This window comes from Varanus komodoensis, unplaced genomic scaffold (genome assembly GCF_004798865.1).
Source record: "Varanus komodoensis strain SLA01 unplaced genomic scaffold, ASM479886v1 scaffold11, whole genome shotgun sequence".
NCBI lineage: Eukaryota > Metazoa > Chordata > Lepidosauria > Squamata > Varanidae > Varanus > Varanus komodoensis.
Window position 1 is genome coordinate 1,588,615 of NW_025335317.1, and position 20,730 is coordinate 1,609,344.

Below are 20,730 nucleotides of genomic sequence, written 5' to 3' on the forward strand. Positions count from 1 at the left end.
AAGAACAGAGTAATAATTTTACACTAAAATTTAATAACAAATGTAAGTAAATGAACGTAAAAGGACGGTGTTAACTCTGTGTAATGGAGAAATTCTCCTGCTTCTGCAGAAGAGAAACTGTCCAAATAAATCTAAAGGGATAGCAGTCGCTGCCCGTTAAGAGGAGCGGCTTCAGCTGGGCATTGCAGAAGTCCCCTGGCAGCCCTGCCTGGGTGGTCGCAATGGGAGGATCTGGTGAGGTGGTAGAGAAAAAGGCAACAGCTGGGGAGCAGAAATTTTACAATTGTCTATTGTGAGCTCACACTGTATCAAAACTTGCTTGGTTGGAAAGAAGTAATTAAGTTGATGGAATGATTGTTTAAAGAAATATGAACATTTGGTTCAGTGCACATTTTGGATCCCGATGGATGGTTAAGCAGTGAGCAGCTTTTTCTAGAGCCCACATCACACCAGAGGTTCGCAGCACCTTTGCAGCTCCTGGCTCTTTAGGAACCCTTCAGGCAATGATCAGGAGGAGGGAGGCGGATCCCGCGAGGACAGATGTGCTTCTTGTCAAACGGGATGGCTGCTGGGTCAACGCCAAGGCATGGCTCTGAGGGGCGTCTGTGTAGCAGAAGGCCGGTGCCAAGGCATGGTCGGTGCGCATCGCACAGTGCCTCCTTCGCACAGGTGTTGCCAGCCAGGACGTCCCAGGCAAGTCCATCAGCGACAGCAGCTGAGCAGACCGTTCCTGATCAGCTCTGTATAGCAGAGCATTTAAGGTTGCTGGACAGCTTGGGACCCTGCGTAAAAAGGAAGAATTTACAGAATCTGACAATAGAAGAGCTGGAAGGGACTGCAAAGTCCGTCAAGTCGATTGATTGATCAATCAATGAATTAATCACTGCTGGCTTCTGAAATCTTGGATTCCGAAGCTAATTTCTCGCATAAATGTGATTAGATTAAATTTAAGTGATCATCCAACTCTGTGTAAATAACATGATTTACAATTCTTTCATGCTCCAACATATCTTCTGCAAATTTTGCATGTCCTCCTCAGGCTTGGATCCTGCTAAAATCTGTACTGGAAAGGGGGCTGTGACTCTCTGGGCATCTCCGCCTTACGAAGGGAATCTGAGTGTCAGCCATGCAAGTCGCCCACAGGAAATCCAGCTCTCTGAAAGTAAGTCCAGAGTTTAACTCATTTGCTACACAGGGGAAGGTCAGACGATTGACTGATTCTGGCGTTTGGGAACCGGATGGAAGCAAATCAGAGCAAATGTTCTGTGGAGGCATGGAGCCTGTTGGTGAAGCTTCCACGGCTAAGCTTTGCTTGGTGGGAGCCCTGCTGCTGCCATGCCCTCCCCGGCGCGAGTTGGGGTTTCCGCTCAGTCCTCAGCTCTTCTTGTGGGTGCATCGGGAAGTTCCTCCTCTGTTTTCTGTAGCCGTCTACCTACTTTGGGCAAGATTCCTGAGGAACTCATAGATTCAGAGCTTCTTGGATGAGTCAGATTCCCCAAACCAGCCGGGTTGCGCTGGTGCTCTCTGGAGCAACAGCCCTCCACTAATGAAGTGCGCTGGCGCTGGCGCTGTCTTGCTCGAGCCACGAGGAAGATGGCAGTGGGAGGAGGGCCGCGGTGCACGGAGCAGCAAAGCTGGAGCGGGAGGCGAAGGAAGGGGCGGAGGGGCTCCCGAGGGCCCAGGAGGAGGCTGGCTGGCTGGCTCGCTGGGCCGCTTGTCATCAAGCCGGCACCTATTGCCTTCCACAGGGGGAGAGCTCCTCCCCTCCTGAAGTGAACCCTAGAAACGAGACCCCCGCGTAAAGAGACTCAGAAATAGAGAGGAACGGGTGGCCTAGAACAGCGTTATCCTTGGCCGGATGAGCCAGGCAGCGTTCAAAAAAATGATGGAGAAGGCAGGCCTTTCCCTACGCATTAATTGTTGCAAGCGCCCGGTGGGTTGCTCCACAGGCTGCCATCCACAGGGACCGCGTGCCTCTCCCTTTGGAACACGGAGCGCTCTGACGTGGAAGGCCGGGCAGGTTTTTTATCTGCTCGTGATTCGCTTCTCCCTGTGCTGACACTGTTGGAGGCAGTCACTTCACCTCAGATCAACTTCCTTGGGGAAATGGTTTGAAGTGTCTCAAAGTTAGCGATGGGTGAAGGGGCCCGGTTCGAGGATCCTCCGTGCACAGCCTTGCACTCGCCTGGCGCTCGATTCCCACTTGCAATCAATGCACATTGTGCACAAATGGGAAAATAGTGATCACAGTAGAGATTTGTGCAAGCTTATCCATATTAGTGCCAATTTCCTAACTTTTGCAGCTTTCCTCCATAGACAAAAGTGGTGCTGATTTGGTGCACATAATCAGAAAATTTATGTAGATTGTTCTGGGAGTTGGGAATGGGATGAACTCAAGTGCAAGTTTGACAGTTTGCAGCTTTTTTCAGCAGACACATGCTCGTATTTGTGTTCATGGTCAGAGCTTTGAACAGGGTAGATTTCATGCTCTGTGATCAAAAGCAACATCCTTACACATCTCTGCTCGAGAGCCTGCATAGTGCGCACACTTCATGAGCAGATTCCTTCTAGAGGATGCTTTTTATGAACCTTGGATTTCGTGCTGACTGATCTTTTTAACTGTGTATGATTCTTTGGGGTATTTTCATACTGTATTTTAGTTTTAATATTCTGTTGTTTCAGTATTGTTTAGCATTAAAATTCCAGCAATTGTGGGAACATTTCTGGGCCCAGTTCAAGGCACTGGTGCTAAGCTACTGGCTGTGATATCTAAAGGACTGCATCTCCCTATATTTTACTCTCCTGGACCAGAGAGCATCAACTGAGACCCCCGTTTTACATGTTACCACTGTGACTAATTATAGGGAAGTAAATTTGCTTGGACACAGAATGTCCTTCACCCACGCCAAGGTATCTTTTAAAGATACCTGATGGATTTAGTAACAGGTCACCCTGCCCTTTGTTTGGCTGTCTGAAGCAAATATTAACTCTACCCAAAAGTTTTGTTCCCTTGACTGGGTTCAGATGGACAATAAGCTGTGGTGAGGACCTGGAGCAGGTTTGCCATGGCGGCTTATGGTTGGTTAATACGCCATGCTGATGAGCCTTGGCTTGTAGTGGGTTTGTTTGGCCCATGATGGCTGTCGTGTCGTCTCAGCTGCATGGGATGACTCACTGTGGGTCAATAATTAATCCTTTGCTATTATTGCCAAGTGGCTAACAAGCCAGAACCCATGCTAGCCACCCCCAGAGTACCCGAGGAGCACTTCGGAAGCATCTGCCCGGCTTTCCCTCTCCCTGCCCTATGGTGGTGGGCCGGGGAGTGCTGATCGCTTCAGCTGGCTGCCCGTTCGGCTTCTGAGAGGGAGCTGGCCTACTGTTGCTCTGCTCAGGAGTGTGGAAGGAGGACTACGCCGCTTCCCGGGGGCACCAGGGGAATCAGAGGGCCAGAAGCAGGCTGGCTTCGTGCTCTCTCTTGTGCAGAAATGGGATGTCTCTCCAGGCTTAATTGCACTGAGCGACACCTCTTGCTGATACCTGCCTGGGGATGCGCACGGAGCCTCCCTGTGCAGTGGGGGAAGAGTGTTGCCATTATGTCTTACTTGTGGTCTTCCTGGGCAGGGAAACAAGATGCTGGACTAACAAAGCTTTGGTTTAATCACAGGACTCTTCTTAAGTTCTTGTGCATAATTATGTATCCTGTAATTTAAAACAGTGGCTGCATTATCCTCGCAACATCCCACTGAGGCTCTCCTCTCCTCTCCTCTCCTCTCCTCTCCTCTCCTCTCCTCTCCTCTCCTATCTGGTTCTTCACTGCCCTACTGCTAATTCACCACTTTTCTTCTGACATCACCTTACATTTCCAAGTCCCACCATGAAAAAGGCACGCGGAACCTCTTCCCCCAGTCATGGCTTGAAAAGCACCTGGCTGGGCCAGAAGGTTGTCTTTGCAAATAGATCAACAGGAAGGTGGAAAAAAAGGTGGTGGGGGGGGAGCAAGTCCAGGTTTAGAAACGTTTTGGGAAAGAGCAGCAGTAGTTACAAGCTTGTTTGAAATCTGGAAAAAGAACTCTGCTATGCTGTGGCAGAACAGCGTGTTCCCAGCCCTCAGAAAGATCATCTGTTTGCGGTTTCCATTCTTAGGAACCCAGAGCAATGCAAGCAGAGCCGGCACGTAAACAGTAGATACGCCGTTTCACCTTGCGGCTCGGCTCCATAAAGATGGCACATGTCGCATCGGCATTTCTAAATCCAGTTGTTTGTTTGTCCCTCCGTCTCCCGTCTCTTCTGGCAGGGTTAATAAAGGACAACCGTATTTTCCACTCCCGGTTTAAATGCTGGGATCTTGCATTCGGAGCCAGGAGTGGCCTTTGGGTCCCGTACAGACTCCGGCTGCCTTTCTGACTCTAGCGTAAAATGTCAATGCACAATTGTTCCTTCATCCCTCTGGAAGAATCATGCTGTGTTTGCAAAGGTCAGGAACTGTGAGAGTATCATGTTTCTATGGAAATTAGGTGGCCGCTGCCGAAAGCATTCCGCGCACAAATTGGAGTCGATCTGATTTGTTCATGCCTTCTCCTGATGTAACAGTTAATAGTCCTTTTCTCCCCATCCCTCTTTTCCTTCCCTCTAATGCTTGCCAACAAATGCTGTAGAGGAGAAGTCAGGGAAATCAGGAGCAGGTATTTAAGCAATGCATCCTTGTATGGTTTTGATATACCTGTTGGTCACTTGAGCAAATGGAAAACCGAACTGTGGGCCCCAGTGATCCGAAATTCTCTGTTTTGCAGATGACTGGAAGTTGTCCCCTAGTATTGACGCTCATAGGGATGCCCAGTCCTGTGCTTTGGCTGCCAAAGGCTACCGGAGGGTGCATCCAAACCTTCCTGAGGGCAAGTCCCATGTAAGTACCCGCCTCAAACTTGTGTGTGCTACGGAAAAGTGAAGAGAGCTGTGGTGCTTTCTCAGCTGTCTCTCGGACGTGCGAGGTGTAAATGTCCCAGGAATGTGGCTTGCCTCTGTTAAAGGAAAGCGGTTTCTACATCCAGAAGAGCAGGCTGGGTTTTTGTTTTCACAAGTTTGCAATTCTGAAGGGGTGTGGGACTGCAATAGCTATTTTCATTTTTGACAGAAGTCTGCTCCAACCTGTGATACGAATCCCGATGTCATTTGCTTTCTCTCCTCACTGTCTTTGGTGGGGTTTTCTTGCAGCTTTACAATCATTCTCTTCACTCCTTCTTGCTTACCCGCTTCTTCTTTCTCTTCCCTGTAGCTCCTGCCTCACTCTTGCTCTCCCTTATGCTCCTTTGCCTTGCTATTTCCCCAAACCTCCCAGGCTCTGGTCATTCTACATGGAAATTTCAGAATGAAGCTGCAAGCATCTCGTCCAAAAGCTAATCACTCTGTGTCACAAGTGGTGTAAATTTGGTGCTTTTATATGTAACTGTACAAAGCTAGTCAATCTAAAAAGAAAAAGAAATGTTTGGAGCTGGTGCCCAGGTGGCATTCCTGATCCAAATGCACCCCCTCCACACACCCCTGCAAATGGCTGTCATTAATTTCCTTTTAAAGGGCAGGAAATCTTGCGTGTTTTGTCATGTTGGCCGTTTGTGCAGAGAATTGAATTAAGCAGCCCATTGAAAACCTTCCAGTTTGTGAACAATTTTATTCACAATTGGTGAGGCAGGTAACTTGCACGCATTGCGAATGGTGAGTGACAACAGGAGTTGCGTTCTGACAGCACATGAAGGGCCACACATACCCTGTCATGGCAAGAGAACAAAAGAAAATTCCCAGGGTTTACGAAATGCAGACAATGGATCGGCTTGTGCCTTTTTACTATGAGTTATTTTCACCCTTGTAAGTTTTCCACCGCCATTCCTCTTATCATGATGGGTGTAACTCTTTTTACAAGCTAAAATGCCTTTGCACACACCTTGTACGTGGTATTCAAGCAACTTAAGTTTGGGGTCAACTGATAGTTCCTCAGTCACTGAAATCAAGTCGCTTCAGAAAAGCTTGACCAGGTTCACCAGGTGGGCTTGGCAGCCACTTCCCAATCGAGCAGCAACAGGCTCTTCAGTTCATTACAGCCCCTGCTGTGGCTTCTGAATTTCCCACAAGTGTTCTGGTGGACCACCTCAGTGGACGGCCTATGTTTTGACTAGGTTTGTTGTGATATACTGGATGTCTCAAAATGGCGCCTTTTGAGAAATGTCAGATACTGAGTGGAGTGAGAATAGCACAAGGTAAAATGAAGTAACTGGGCAACTTCTTCTGTCATGGGCCACGTTCCGTCCTGGGTGATGTGTTGGGACCACATGCCAGCGGTGGGAAAAGTCAGGGCCGAAGGTGGAGGGGCGGCCCCTCTCCTTTGACTCGTTGCCACAGGCACAGCAGCTTCGACGAGCTGTGGGGGCTGAGGACCGTCGAACCGCAGAGTTGTCCAGCCCCTGCTCCATGCAGGATTCCGAGTCGAAGAACCCTAGGCAGCCGGATCTCCAGCTATCTGAGATCCCTCCAGTCGGGCCGCGATGACCCCAGGGAATCATGCTTGGCCCCAGCTAGGAGGCGAGCCATGCCAGGGAGACGTCCGCGAGCATTTCAAGTGCTGCTGGCGCTCCTCCGGCACGGCCCAGCAGCCTCCCTCCCCGCCATGTGCCCCACAGAGCCTGCAGGCCTCGTGTCCGGGAAAGCGGTGCTGCTCGCGCTGTGCTCACGCGGACTCGGTCCCTGGCAGGCAGCGGCACAAACGCTCGGCACCAGATGGGGCTCAGGGCTGTCGGAAGCGGACCAGAGTCCGGGGAGCCGAGCCCAGGGAACCTAGGAGACGCCTGCCGCTGAAGCAGGTTCCCCACGTGCCTGCTGTGCTCCAGCGTGGGAGGTCGCACCGTCTCCCTTGGCAGCTGGTTCCATTGGCGTGCTCTTCCAACAGTCGCAAATTTCCCCCAAATTTAGGATGTAGAACCGTATTTCCTGGGGATGTTCTATTTTGATCATTTGCCTTTATATTAGCACGTTCTTTTAAGGGATGCCTCTCTTTAACAGAGACCTGGATAACCCTTCTGCACTGGTCCTCTGCGGAATTGATGTTGATACTGCAGATTCAGTTAGGCAATACTGAGTAAAAACCTGAACTTTCCACATTTCCTGGGAGGAGCTGCAGTTCAAATTTGCACCAATGTGCCATCGAGCGCTTGTAATATTCTTGGGCGTTCCCTACGCTGTGTAAACCATAGTTCCCAAAATGCACAAAATTTACCCTCGGCTTCAGTGCGATTGCTGGAAGTTGTCTGCCTGCACAGCAGAGGGATACCGACGGGTGGGGCTCTCTCGGATTGTGTGCCGTGTGCTGGACCTTCAGGTGCTCCATGGCATTTTATTTTCTCGCTCTTCGCCCTGCTCTAATCACCAACTCATTTCGCATCTCCTTTTTTTCCTCCTCGTGTTGCTGGTGTCTTTGTTTCGTTCCTTCACGGGGAGGGCCTCCCCCACACCATTCCTCCCCAGGAGGGGAGCTTTGCATGGCACCCTCACACCAGCACCCCAGTGACCTTCCCCGGGCCTGCTCCAGCCACTGGCCACGCGTCCCCGCAAGCACCCACGCCCCGTGCACAGCGCGTGCCCCCCAGCACTGCCGGCCGGCGGTGCTTCACCTCCTTGCCCACACCCTTCGGCACCGTCCCACACAAACCCTCGGGCACGACCCCCGGGGGCCGGGCGCATGCCGGGCCGCCACTCGCAGGGAGTCGCTCCTCCTCATCGGACACATCCTCCGAGGCCCTTGGCACGCCGGGGCTGGCCGGGGCCCAGCCGAGCCTCAGCGCCGGGTTGAAACCCAAGCATGAAACTGGAGCAGGGAAAAAGGTCAGCAGTCTATATGTGGCTCGTTTATCTAACAGCACTTGCTCAGCCGCACCGAAGGGCTCCGCCGCCCACGCGGGGGGCCAGAGCAAAGGCACCTGTTTCAGAGCTGAGGTCACCGTGACACCAGCCGCCCCCCGGGCTTCCTCCGCCACTGGCCCTGCCAAGCCTCCCCCTCCCCCTCCCAGGCCATTCTTTAATATTGTCCTCGGTGGAGCGTCTGTTGCCGATGGCCAGTGCCTTCCCTCTGGGACGCCTCCTCAGCCAGAGCCCCCTCGCCCGGCCGGCAGTGTGGAGAAGATGAGGACGCCAGCGTGCCTTCCACAGCCGGAGCAGCCGCCGCCGAGCCAGGCAGAGGGACACAGCCGGGTACTGGGTCTTCTTCGTAACCCCCCCCCCTTCCTTGCTGGGGGATGCTTCTGCGGTTCCTCGGCTGCCGTGTGGTGCTTTTGTTTTCCTCCGCCTCATGTTTCCGAGGGGGCTGCCTTGTGCAGCGCGGCCCCCTCTCGCCTCCCCTCCAAGTTGGCTGCATGCTTGGGTTGCGTGTGGGGCGGGGGGGGGGGAGCGCCGTGATAGTGTGCTTGCCTTCTGATGAGCTTGGCCTGGGGGCCCCTGGGGGTGATGGCAGTTGAGAGCCAAGCAATGCAACACGGCCTCTGCTGCTGAGCGCGGCCTCCCTTCTCGCGAGGTGCCTCCTCTGTCCTGGACACTGCGTGCCCCCACCCTTGCCATGCCACGGGTGCCTCCCTCCACGCTGCGTCTCCAGGCAAGCGCGGGTCGTAGCTGCGCCACTCCAGCGCATCCACAGACAGGTGTCGGTCGGGTGGTTGCGTTCTGGGGGCGCGTGCTCACCTCTCCCCCTGCTCAGCCCCACAGAGGCCAACAAGGAACTGGCTGTGCTGGGACTCCAGTACGGCCATTCCTTCCTCCCGGGATCTCCCCTCCCACCCCGCCACACATGACCCTCGCGGCAGCACAGCCAGGCTCGGTTGAGGCAGGGCCCCCAGCCGGAGGGCCCCCAGGGAGCGTCGTGGGTCGGCTGCTCCCTGCCAGCCACGCCCAGCGACCCACCGCACCACACGGGTCAGTGCGCAGGTCGCATGAAGCCACGCAGGGCACAAAAGCCGCTGAGGCTGGAGGTCAGCTTGGCAGGCAGCGCCCCTCCCAGGAGGCAGTTGGGCCCAGTGGGTTTGCAGCCTTGCCCCCTGCTCCTCCTACCTCTGCTGGCACATATCCCAGGGGTCTTTGTGGCAGACTCCTCTTACGGTTTTGCTCCTGAAGGGATGCACTTTTCAATCGTCCTTTCCCACTCGGGTCACTGTTCCATTTCAGCACAACGGTTCCCCCCACCTGTGTATGCAAATAGTTTGCAAATAGCTTTGCTCTTATTTTTAAGTTTTACTCTTCTGCTCTTTGCAAGGGCACCATTGCACAAACTCACTTGTCTGTTTTCCCGTTCTTCGGCGGTGCAGATCCATATCACCGCTGTTTCATCCTCTTGGTGTTTGTCTTATGCCTTGAATACAAGACCTTCCCCATATGTTCCTTTGCCCCCTTTAATACCGCCCTTGATTTCAGACTTTAGAAGTTGTGTCTTAATGGGATGGAGCCATGAAGTTGTAGGGTGCAATGATCAAAGGTGTGTGGGTGTACTTACCGCAAAAATGGATTCATTTTTTCCATCTTTCACAAGTACACAGTTGGACAGAAGAGAAAAAACCCTCAATTTTTCCCTAAGTGCGCACAATCCCATACTAAGTACACCCACGCCCCTCAGTAACTATAATTGCTCTCCCAGTAACTCCATCGCGCTTTGGAAGCTGGGGCCGAGGGAAGTGCTGAAGGCAGGAACTGATCGCGGTCTCGATGGGGGAGGATGTGATGGCAAGTGGGAATTATTTATTACACCCCTTTTCCAACCAATCACGTCTTGGTTTACTTTTCCCATTGCTTTGGAGCTAGGTAGACACGGCATAATTTCTGCCCCACCCCCGCTGGTCCCGTCCAGCCTTTCACAAGTGTGCAAGTGGATAGACTCACCTTTCCTGTGTGTACAGTGAGCGGTACTTCATTCACCGTATCAGTTTCCTTGTAGATTATCTGTTCCACTTTGGCATTTCCCTTGACGGCTTGCAGGGTGAGCTGTCAAGGGAAGCCCTGAAACAGAGAAGGTAATTTACAGGGTAGGTAGTAATGAACAGATGCATCTGTGCGCTTCCCAAATAGTGATCAAAATTACGAGCACAATTGCATATTTCAGTGAGATGTAGTTCAGAAAGTAGGGCAGATGCCTCCAGGACATGCCTAAGTGCAGTTCCGTGACTGTGGAGGGAGGTGAGAGGCGGCACTGAGGAGGCGGCAAGGCGCAGTCGGGGTTTTCCCACTCTCGCAAGGGGGCCGCTTGGGACAAGCCGCCGTGGCATCACTGGGCTCGGGCCTCGTGGCCAGCCGCCCCCAGCCAGCCACCAACGAGCCGTGGGTCCTCGGGGGCTTGAGCGTGGGTAGCGAAACCCAGCCGATGGCTGACTTGGGTTGGCTCTGTGCCAGACAAACTCAGCCACCAGGAGAACACGGAAGAGGAGAAGCGGGCATTCGGATCACGATCCGGTCGTCCCGTCTTCCTGGCCCCTGCGGTGACAAGTCTGTGTGTGGGGAAGCACGAGACAAGCACAACCCGTTGAGACAGGGCGCCTGAACCGGAAATTGGCCGTGCCTCAGCCCCGCGCCAAGTGGCTCTCAGGTGTGCGCTCGACTCTCGGTCGCTGTGTAACTTGAACCATTTTCCTCAACGGGCCATCAACCTGAAAACGCAGAGCAGGGGTCCTCGAGCTTTTGCTAAAGGGGGCCAGTTGTCAGGTGCCTGCGGGGGTGGGCGGTGCGTGCAATCGCGCGCATGCAAGGCGAGATGGGGACGGGGGGGGGCAGTGGTGAGGCACCGGCTTGCTCACAAGGAGATCGAGTCCAAAATGACCTCGTGAGCAAACCATGCACCCATGCGTGCATCGGCAAGTGCAAAACCTGTGGGGCGGGCCCGTTAAACGGATGCGGCCCACGGGCCTTAATTTGAGGACCCATGGCTCAGAGCCAAGCTGAAACCCTTAATTAGCAGTGGGCATGACAAAAAGAGCCCCCCCCCCCTGAGAGTTTGGCTCCCTGCTCCTCGCAGAGACCTGATTACTGAGGCCCAGTGCCAGGCACCTCGCAAATCAGGGCGCTACCCTTCCTTTCTTGATATCTCGCTCATCACATAAGAAGCCGTCAAGGGTCATCCAGGAATTCTGCTCCAAAGGACTCCCCGCCCCCCATAAAGTGTGTGTGTACCGACATGTTTACACACGCAGCAGACTCGAATCCTTCCTTCCTTCCTTCCTTCCTTCCTTCCTTCCTTCCTTCCTTCCTTCCTTCCTTCCTTCCTTCCTTCCTTCCTTCCTTCCTTCCTCGCTCTGTGTCCAGAAGAGCTCTCCTTCCACCGTGCAAGCGCATGTTGCGCATTTCAGAAACTCATTCCTTGGCAGTGCTGGCCTGAGCAAAGTCCACCACCGAGAGAGAACTTCAGCGCTTACGCTTTGCTGGGCCGCCCACAGTGAGAACGAGCAGGTCAGGCCGGCTTCCCCTGCTCCTGCTGCAGCAGCAGCCGCCGCCGCCACTTCCCCGGTTCGCTCCTCCCTGCGGAGCGTCCCTGGCCCTGACGGCACACGGTCTCTTTGTTTCAGGACCCCTGCCCGCTGCTCCAGGAAGCCCCCGGGCCAGGCCGCAGCACGGAATGCTGTGACCCCCTGAGCACGGCCGGCAGGCCCTCCGCTTACCCCTCCACCACCATCGTCAACCCCACCATTGTCCTCTTGCAGCACAACAGAGGTAAGGAGGGTGCCTGTAGAAGCCTTTCCTCTTCCAGCTTAACCTTTCTGCTAGGACCGGGCCACCTGGCCAGGTAAGTGCCTTGTAGCAATCCAGCCATCACTGATTTCCGCTTGCAGGGGCAGAAGGAGTTCCTTCAAAGCCCAGGTTCCTCTGCGGTCCCCTGGGGCTGCTGGATGTTTTGACACGCAGGCACTACCGGGAGTGCACAGCCGGTACCATGGAAAGGTCACCACGGGAAGAGGCATCCGTGCAAACTTCCTACGTCAGTTTATCTATATTTAGGCAAAACCACTCGACTTGTTGCTGGGAAAACAAAACAGAAACTATTATTTTGACATTAGACTCAAGTTGCACAAATGTGACTGGCATATAAGCAGCATTCATACGTTAACCCAACTAAATAATGAGCTTGAGGGAGAACGGCAGAGTTTGTTTTGTTACTGGATGGGGAAATATAGTGGATTATTCTGAGAAATTGTCCCCAGCTAGAAGGAAGGAGACTGAAAGTTGTGCGGAAGGGTTTGCGGTTGGCCTCCTCCATCTGCAAACCAAGAGGTCGCCCCTTCTCTGCAAAATCACCAGCCAAAGTCTAGTTCTTCCCTTAGTGGCTTGTGCATGGAGGGAGGGAACAAACTGGTGGCTGCTAGAAGCTGCCTGGGGTAGGTCGGAGTCCCAGCTCCCGCCTCCGGGCCACTCCGCAAGGTCAGGGCTGCCTCCAACCCTGCAGCGCCCTCCCCTCGCCCTCCACACGGTTCTGTCCGTTGGGGCTGCAGCTCTCCAGGTGCAGCTTTGCGATCAGCGCCAGGTGGGCAGCATGGGGGCAGGGAAGGGGGGAGTGAAGCTTGGGTGAGAGGTGAGGAATCCTGGCGGCTGCTCAGCTGCTCCTTGAGCAAGTCGCGGCAGGAGTTTTACAGGTGGCCGAAACGGTGCTGGCGTGCGCAGCAGGGCAGAAGTGCCAAGGCGGTTCTTGCCTCTGCCACTTTCCCACACCTGCCTGGGTGCCCGTAGTCCTCTGAGTTTGGAAGTCCAACTGAAAGTGTCCAAACTGGGCAGGGCTGTTGGGTACCACATCCGTGTCTCTGCCAGGGCACACTTACACTGCGTGGACCCTTCCATCCTTCCGAATCCCTCCCTCCGAATCCCATTTCACAGGTTTTGAGACCTCCCTGTGTTCCGGGCTGACTCCCCCTCCAAGTGGAGCTGGCATGGGCTGGATCTGCCCAGAGATGCCTTTGCTCTGTCCCACGCTTCCTGCGCGTTGGTTGGCCTCAGCAGATCCCTCGCTAGGGTGCCCCTTGTACACCAGAGGGGGAGCGGTGCCCTGGGGACACGCCATCAGTGCTCCCTGTGTGGTGTGGAGTAGGCATGCAAGTCACGCCCGGACACGAACTGGCTGAGGAGGACCATGCAGGCAGCTGCGTCTGCTCCCTCCTGGCACCTCTGCCCCTCAGGCAGTCTGTGCTGGGGTCCCCGGGGGGCCTCCCCTGCTCGCAGGCGCTGCAGCTGCAGGGAGAGGTCCCCCCTTGGCACTTCTCTTCTGGTGCCTGCGGCAGACTTCTCTGGGCCTGCCCGTCAGCCCTGGGCCGTGCAGCAAGGCTGAGGCAGAAGCTGGAGGCACTGCACCTGTCCGAACACCAAGGACACAGGTTCTCTGCCAGCTACTGCGAGCCTTGGAAGAAACCTTCCTGCCCAGCGCCCTGACTGGAACCAGGCAGCTGCCCACTAACTCACCCGCTGTAATCCAGTTCTGCTGGCAGGGAATCATAGAAACAGAAACAGCACGAGTCGGGAGGGGCCTCCCGGGCCATCTGGTCTGACCCCCGGCTCCAGCCGGCTCCGCTCACCACGTGCCCACCATGTGCATGTGCAGCCTGTCCTTGAACACCAGCACCGAGGGGGCCTCAGCCGCCTCCCGGGGAAGCCCATTCCATGGCTTTGGCGAATACCGAGGGTTACAGGACTTTTCTGTCTGCGCATGCCCAGGATGCACCTTAAGTGGCCTTAAGCAAGTCATTCCCCCTAGGGGCCTTCACCCCACACCCCTTCTGCAATATGGGGATAGTAACGTTGCCCTGCTTGGTAGAGCTGTGTAGTCTAGTCTAAACCCCACTCGTTCCAATGGCTCCCGCCTAAGAACTGACCCCGGATCCACCCCACTGGCTCTGAAGCACTGGGACTAATTGGGAGTATGATAGCGATGCTGACAAGAAGCTTCCTGCTCAGAAACCTCCCGAGCTTGCCTGAGGGTGCGCACAGTGTCTCCTGCATTCACTGGGAATTCCGGTGTGCATTGTAACTTCTCCCACGCTGCAGCACCACCTGCTCACGACTTGAGGATTGTTGCTCGGCGCTGCTGTGCAGAAAGGGGGCCGGGCTAGAGCGGCTTCTTTGGCGGGGGCTCCGTGAGATCCCCGCCTGCCCTTCTGCGCAGCACGTGCTTTCTGAGCCAGTCACGATCGCGATGCGAGTTGGGGACCTTCGGCTATTTATTGTCTCTTGTCTTTTCTTCTCTCGCAGAACAGCAAAAAAGGCTTAGTAGCCTCACAGGTAGGACGCCTGGCATGCCCCCACCCCGCTCGCTGCTGTTGCCCCTAGCGCTGATTCGGCCAAGGAAGCCGCTGCTTCGTCGCCTAGCAGAGCACCTCCAGCGGATCCACCAGTGCAGAGCTGCAGCTGACGGGGCAGAGAAGCGATTATTAATCCGTTTGATTAATTTCTGTACCACCCATTCGACCACATTCAATTCAGTGACTCTGAAAGCTTCCAGGCTCTCTTAAGTCTGGAAGGGGCAGACAGATTCTTTGAGGCTGCCTTCAACATATTGGAGAGAAAAGGCAGTCTGGAATCCCAGCAGTCGATCCTTATAATGATATCATGAGTGGCTTTGTGTCCAGCCATTAGAAATGCCCTCGTGGCTGTTCTCGATAGCCAGGCCTGCTAGCGATTGACATCCGTGTGCATCCGTACAGGCTGCCCCACATTAATGCAAGACAATTCCTGAGAAGGGCTCTTAAAGGGCGAAGCTGTGTGTCCTGGAGTACCTTCCCAGAGGCACCAGCCTGATATTTAAGGAATACGGTGGAAGGGTTTTCTAGTGGGAAGAGTCATTTATCTCCATGTAGCTGTATCCCCTCATAGCACCCTTCCCATTCGAGGCCATCGCATATCCTGTGGCAGTCAATGGCATGAACCGATGCATAGGGGAAAGTACTTTGTCTGCATCCAGGTGGGCTTTCTTCTCTTGGAGGGCAGGAAATCACCTGACGGCTTTCTCCACCATGTCCTCTCTCAGGGAGCACCTTCCCCGCTCTCCCTGCCTTCACTCAGAAGCAGATGCGGGAGCAAACGCCAAGCACACCTTGCCCCTGTCCATCTCAGGTGTCTTCCTTCAGGCACCTTCTTGTCCTCAAGGCAAAGAGCCTCTCTCTTCTCCCTCTTCCTTCATAGCCTCCTGATCTCTCTCCTAAAAGCCTCCTGCTTCTCTTTTCCCTCCTCCTCTTACTTCCCTTGCCTCCTTTGTCTCAGCACAATCGGGGCGCATCTGCGGAACAGACCTGCACAGGTAAAAGCACGCTCGGGCAGCGTCATGAGACAAGAGCAGCCACCTTGTGCCAAGCTGCCCAGGATACGGCTGCCGGGAGCGCTCCGGGGGGATGCCCGCGGATGCCCCAGGAGTGGTTGGAGCGGCACTGCAGCCCGCTCGCCCTCCCGCAGCTAGCAGGAGTGGATGCAGCCCTTGTCCTCCCCGATGGCTCTAGCGGTCTGGTCCACAAAGCAACTTTTTCCCAAAATATTTTCCCCCAGTTTTCTCACTGGGTGAAAGCTTTTTCTTGGTGCCTTACTTCACAACTGCTGCAACAGCTCATTTTCCTTCCTCTTTCTCTTATTTTTAAAAAGTAGAAGAGGCTGTTGCCAGTGACATTGTAGGGAAAGGAGACAAGTGCTATGGATACATCCATGGCCTGGATGAGGCCATTTCTGGACACGAGTAGGTCGACTACTGCGATCCAGCCTTGCCTTTGGATCACTGCAACGTTTTCCAGCAGCCTTTCGTAGGATAGTAAGATGGTCCTCTGTATTTGGGCTCATTTCTGTAGATCGTTATTTATTATGTAGCATTTTATCCCGCCACATTTTTTTCCTTTTGGAAGGCCCTTAAGATGGTTGCATTTTACCCTCCCAACAAGACCCTGTGAGGCAGCCAGGCGACTGGCCCAGAGTCTCCCAGTGAACATCATGGCTGACTGAGGACTTGAACCTGGATCTCCCATCTCCCCAGTCTGGCACCCAAACCACCACACCAGCTCTCCCTTTACTTAGAAATTGAATATATAGTATTCATGAGTATTATTAAATACATAAATGCTCAGAGATTGACTACTCAATATCTTCTTCTAGAATTCTCCCTGGTATTCATAGAATCATAGAATAGCAGAGTTGGAAGGGGCCGGAAGGCCATCGGGTCCACCCCCTGCTGTTGCAGGACACCAAGTCACACCACCCCACTCAGAGGGCTGTCCAGTTTCTCCTTGAATGTTCCCAGTGTGGGAGAGCCCCCCACCTCTCCAGGCAGCTGGTTGACTGGTCTGTAGTGTAATGGATTCTCCTTTTCGCTCTCCCTGGAGATCGGGATATTTGCCTGTCTTCCTCCTTCCAGTCCTTCACCCTTACTCCAGGCATTCCCAAAGGTTACAAAGAGTGGCTCTGAAACAACAACTTCAAGTTCTTCCGGGTCAACATTTTCCGGTTTTCATTTAAAAAAACGCCTTCTCATTCCGCCAGGCCTCTTGCCCTCTTGCAGTCTGGAGGTGAATGTAGAAGACTCCTGGCAAACTAGCAGAAAGAGAGCAAACATCTCTCCATGTTAACTTCCATCATTCCCCTTCAGCCATCGATCATATAACCATTCAAAACTTGGGAATCAGTATTTCTAAACCACTTGCATGGCTGCCCTTCCCAAAATGTTCCCGGGCGGTTTGTGGAGCGTCGAAGTCAGAGGACGCGGCGACGTGGCTCTGGGCGGGAACTGCTCCGGGTGCTCTGCTGCCGGCACGCTCCTGCTGCACGAGGCTTCCTGCACTTGCTCGCTCGCACGGCCACTCGCATGGCTCCTGTGTCCAGCCCGCGTTACGCCGTGAGTTCAGAGTTACTGCTGGCGGGCAGGCCTTTCATGAGACGAGCGGCAATAGCCTGCATGCTTCTTGCTCTGGAGATTCCCTGGGATAATGTATCAGAGGCGGAGTGCTGTCTTTGGTATTATAGGACCGGGGCGGCTAATGCAGGGTGGATTCCTGGCTGGTTTGCACAGCGGCTTTGAGGGCCAAAGTTTGTGGAGAAATGTATACGGTCAACTCTGAGACTTGAATGAAATTCAGTGCATGAGCTATTACCTTCTCTGAAATTATTATTTTTCCCAGTGCAGTCCTATTGTAAATTATGTTGCTGCCTTGACTGAAACAATTGCACTCTTCATCTTTTGCTGAGGGCTCGGAGGGATTTGTGTCTGGGATCCTGTCATTAAGGCAGAAGTTAACGAGATTGCTTGCTTGCTTGCTTCCTTTGATTGCAGAACCGGTGCCGGATGCACCGGCCGATGGCACACTCAGCCAAGAGAAGATGACCCAAAGCAAGAAACAGGCCTCAGAGGAGAGGGGAAGAGCCGCAAGGAGTCCGCCACACATGGCTGAGTCCTCGCTGGATGACATTGGCATTCCACTGAGGGTGAGCGGATGAAGCATGTTTTCATGTGGCTGTGCGTCAGGCTTAGTCGCTTGATTCCGGCCCCTTTCAGCGTATCATTGTGCCATCATTTTAACTCATAATGTAGTTAAAATATTATCTCTTTCAGATAGATAATATCTAAATTTTATAAATATAAATTATTTATAAATAAATAACATTTAAAATGTATAAACAATATACAATTTTATTCTGTTTCCTATTCAATTAGAACACGGACCGATCGAAGGACTGGTACAAGACAATGTTCAAACAAATCCACAGATTGACAAAAGGTACTGTTCATTTACCTTATTTTTAATCTTCAAAGGGCCTGTGGACGAATATTTTGTGATGAAAGCCTGCGGGGATGCCCTGCCCAGGTTGTCAGAATGTCAAGCCCCAGTCTCAGGCTCAGACTTCAGGATCCGTACACAGTGATGCTCGCTTAACCAGCTGCTCCCGTGCGTAGCCGGCTGATGAGAACACAAGCGACGGCTCCGGGAGAGCCGGACTCGAGGCGCCTGTCGCGGCCTCGTCCCGCGAGCAGGATTTCTGCTTGGTGGATCAGGAACGTTCAGCCCTGCGGTCAGGAGGGACCCCGTGTCCTTCCGCTTTCCCGGTCATCTGGAACTCTGCCACGGGGCCGGTGGGGCAGCAGCGTTGCAGCGGGTACTGTGGGGGCATTCGGGAGCGCTCTCTGCCCCCGCTGATTCCAGCCTCCGCCAAGCCCTCCTCCCTCTGGTCAAGCTGCCCTCCACGTGTACCGCTCCTGCCCTCTTACCCTGAGGCCCACGCGGTGGCGGAAGGCGGCCTGGCGGGACACACAGCATGAGCGGGTGAGTGGTCGGGCTCCTTAGGGTGGGACGCAACGTCGCTGATTCGCGTGCGGTCGGCCGGGGCCTGTAGCACAATGCGAAGTGTGTCTTGCCTGCTGTTTTGTGCGGGGAAATGCAATTGTCAACGTTTCTCTGTGAGGAGTTCCTCACTGATGTGTCCATGTCTCCCTTCCTCTCTGTCCTTTCCCCGAAATGTGCTCTTTCTGCACAGACCCACCTGAGGAAAATCCTTATTGCCCTACCTACAAATTCCCCGAACTTCCTGATATCCAGCCCCAAGCCAAAGGTACCTAAATGTAGCCTGAGTATCTTTTGTTCCGTACTTGCTTTAACCCTACTCTTTCCTACCACACTCGAGTATGCTGTTAGTAGGATGCCTGTACTTTCCGTATGGCTGGATATTAGTTTATACCCGTGTGTGATGTGTGCAGACAAATGACTCTCTAACCCATTATTCTGGATTGTATATAATGTTATTCTTCCTTGAGTCCCATTCATTCCAGCAGATATACTCTAAGTAGGACTGACCTGGAGCTCTCTCTCTCTTGAGAGCGTGATGCATTGCTAGTCTCAAAGCGGGCAGCAACAGCGTCATGGGGACAGGCAATTGGGAAGTGATGGTGTTTCTCCACTTCCGCGTCGCTGCTGTCCAACCCCACTGCTTTTCTCTGCTGCAGAAGACAATCCCTACTCTCCTACCTACCAGTTTCCTGTGTCTACTCCTAGCCCTAAATCTGAAGGTAAATGGCCGAGGCCAACCAGCTTTCCCTTCTGCACAGACGCTGCTGCTTTCTCCTTAGTCTTCCGGCCAGAATCTCTGTGGTTTCTAGCTGCCCCTTGCTTTCTCCTAATCACCTCCTGCCAGTTAACTGCCGCCTTGACCGCTGGATGTCTTTCTTGGCTTGGCTTTGCTCTCCCAGCTTTCTAATAACCTCCTGACTAGCGGTGTGGAACTTGGATCTGCTTGGTTTTGTGTGCTCTATCCAAGGTACCAAGCGATGTATCTTCAAAGGCTACTTAGCATGTAGAGCCCAATCCACCAACGCAAGGTTCACTGAAGGGAAGAGCACCAGCCTTAATCCAAAAGCCAGGATGTGAATTGTTACTGAATTGGCTGGATTACATTGAATATGATTTTTAGCAAGGTCTGCACAGCAAGCGACGAAAAGGAGGGGGTGAAGACTTGCAGCAATCGGACAGTTTTGGGTGCAACCACAATTAATACAGCCAATAATGAGGCCTAATAAGGGGAAGGAAATGACCAAAGCTAGTTCGCCCAGGGTGGCCTGGCACGATGTCTGAACCTCCACAGGCCCCCTTGAGAGCCCACGGCTTAGTCCTGGTTGCCAAGGATGGCTCGTGACCCCTGAGCACAGCAGAGTGGGCCTGCACGGCTTGCTGGAAAGGCCTTCCCCGTCAGTGCCTGGCTGGGCATTCGCTCGCGTCCTGCCTGGTGGGCCGAGTTAGCACGGGGGGCAGGATGGCCTGGCCTCTGGGACGTGCATGCAGGATGTGGCAAGGGGAGAGGGAGAGGAACACGCCCCCCACCCCAAAGGGGAGAGCTCCAGCCTCTTCCCTTTTTTGTTGACCCAGTGGGGGGGGGGGGAGATTTCCGCATGAAACCAGGAGGGGGGCATGCTGACCCTCCCCACACAGTGGGGCATGTGTGCCCACCCAGAGGTTGCTCGGTCCAATGATCGCATGCCTCTGGGGCGAGGCTGAAGGGCCAGCGCACCTGGGCTTGTTCTCAGAGCTGTGTCTTCTGACGTGTGGTCCAGACCTGGTGCGCTCTGCGTGACCCCCCACCCTGCCCTGAGTGGGATGCCCCTGTCAGCAGACCGGTCATTGCATCTGGCTCCAGGTGGCCACCTGCCCTGGAGGGAGGAAGCCCCCTGAGAAGGATGGATGCTGTGGCTCGGAGGCATGCACTGAGCACGAAGGAGCATGACTTGGCCCTGTGGGGGTGCCAGTTGAGGAGATTTGCTGCACAACTCATCATCCCTGACCATTGTAAACACTTTCCGGCCATCAGAACCACGCCAGGACACCTCGTTTCTCTAACCCTAGCCCTGCCCTGGCGCACACCCCTCACCCTAACACAGGGCTAAAATTCCATTGAAAATGGGGCAATTTTGAAAAGGCCTTCCTGGAGTACCACTGTCTGCACAGCTCATCATCCCTGCCCCTCTCAGGAATGGGCATTGCATAGGGTATCGCTCTGCTCTGACTGAAGGTGGCATAAAGCAGGTAGCACACAATTCCAGGGCCTCCCAAATGTTTGGCTAAATGCCCTCTTGTGCTGTCCTGCGGTGGCCTCTCCCCGCAAGTGCAGTGCTGAATTTGCAGCAGTTGGAGTGCCCGGCCCGTGTTCTGAGCGTGGGCGGTTGTTGGCACGGGCCGCTCCGGATGACAGTTTCTTGCATCGAAAGCAAACACCGGGCTGGACGTA

The 20,730-nt window shown here is 54.0% G+C and overlaps 1 protein-coding gene across 16 annotated transcripts in view; it reads left to right on the forward strand.

Annotated features, from left to right (window-relative positions):
• Window positions 1-20,730, forward strand: part of SORBS1 (sorbin and SH3 domain containing 1) — an 87,374-nt gene that overhangs the window by 15,305 nt on the left and 51,339 nt on the right. For 10 of the 16 annotated variants that reach the window (XM_044420201.1, XM_044420197.1, XM_044420206.1 and 7 more), the window contains exons 4-12: window positions 1,040-1,162; window positions 4,791-4,903; window positions 7,510-8,232; window positions 11,577-11,721; window positions 14,242-14,271; window positions 17,294-17,445; window positions 17,675-17,738; window positions 18,493-18,567; window positions 18,959-19,021. In XM_044420201.1, the coding sequence (XP_044276136.1) occupies window positions 1,040-1,162; window positions 4,791-4,903; window positions 7,510-8,232; window positions 11,577-11,721; window positions 14,242-14,271; window positions 17,294-17,445; window positions 17,675-17,738; window positions 18,493-18,567; window positions 18,959-19,021 (1,488 nt within the window). The remainder of the gene's footprint in view (window positions 1-1,039; window positions 1,163-4,790; window positions 4,904-7,509; window positions 8,233-11,576; window positions 11,722-14,241; window positions 14,272-17,293; window positions 17,446-17,674; window positions 17,739-18,492; window positions 18,568-18,958; window positions 19,022-20,730) is intronic. The other 6 variants (XM_044420207.1, XM_044420212.1, XM_044420200.1 and 3 more) reach the window with 5 other exon arrangements.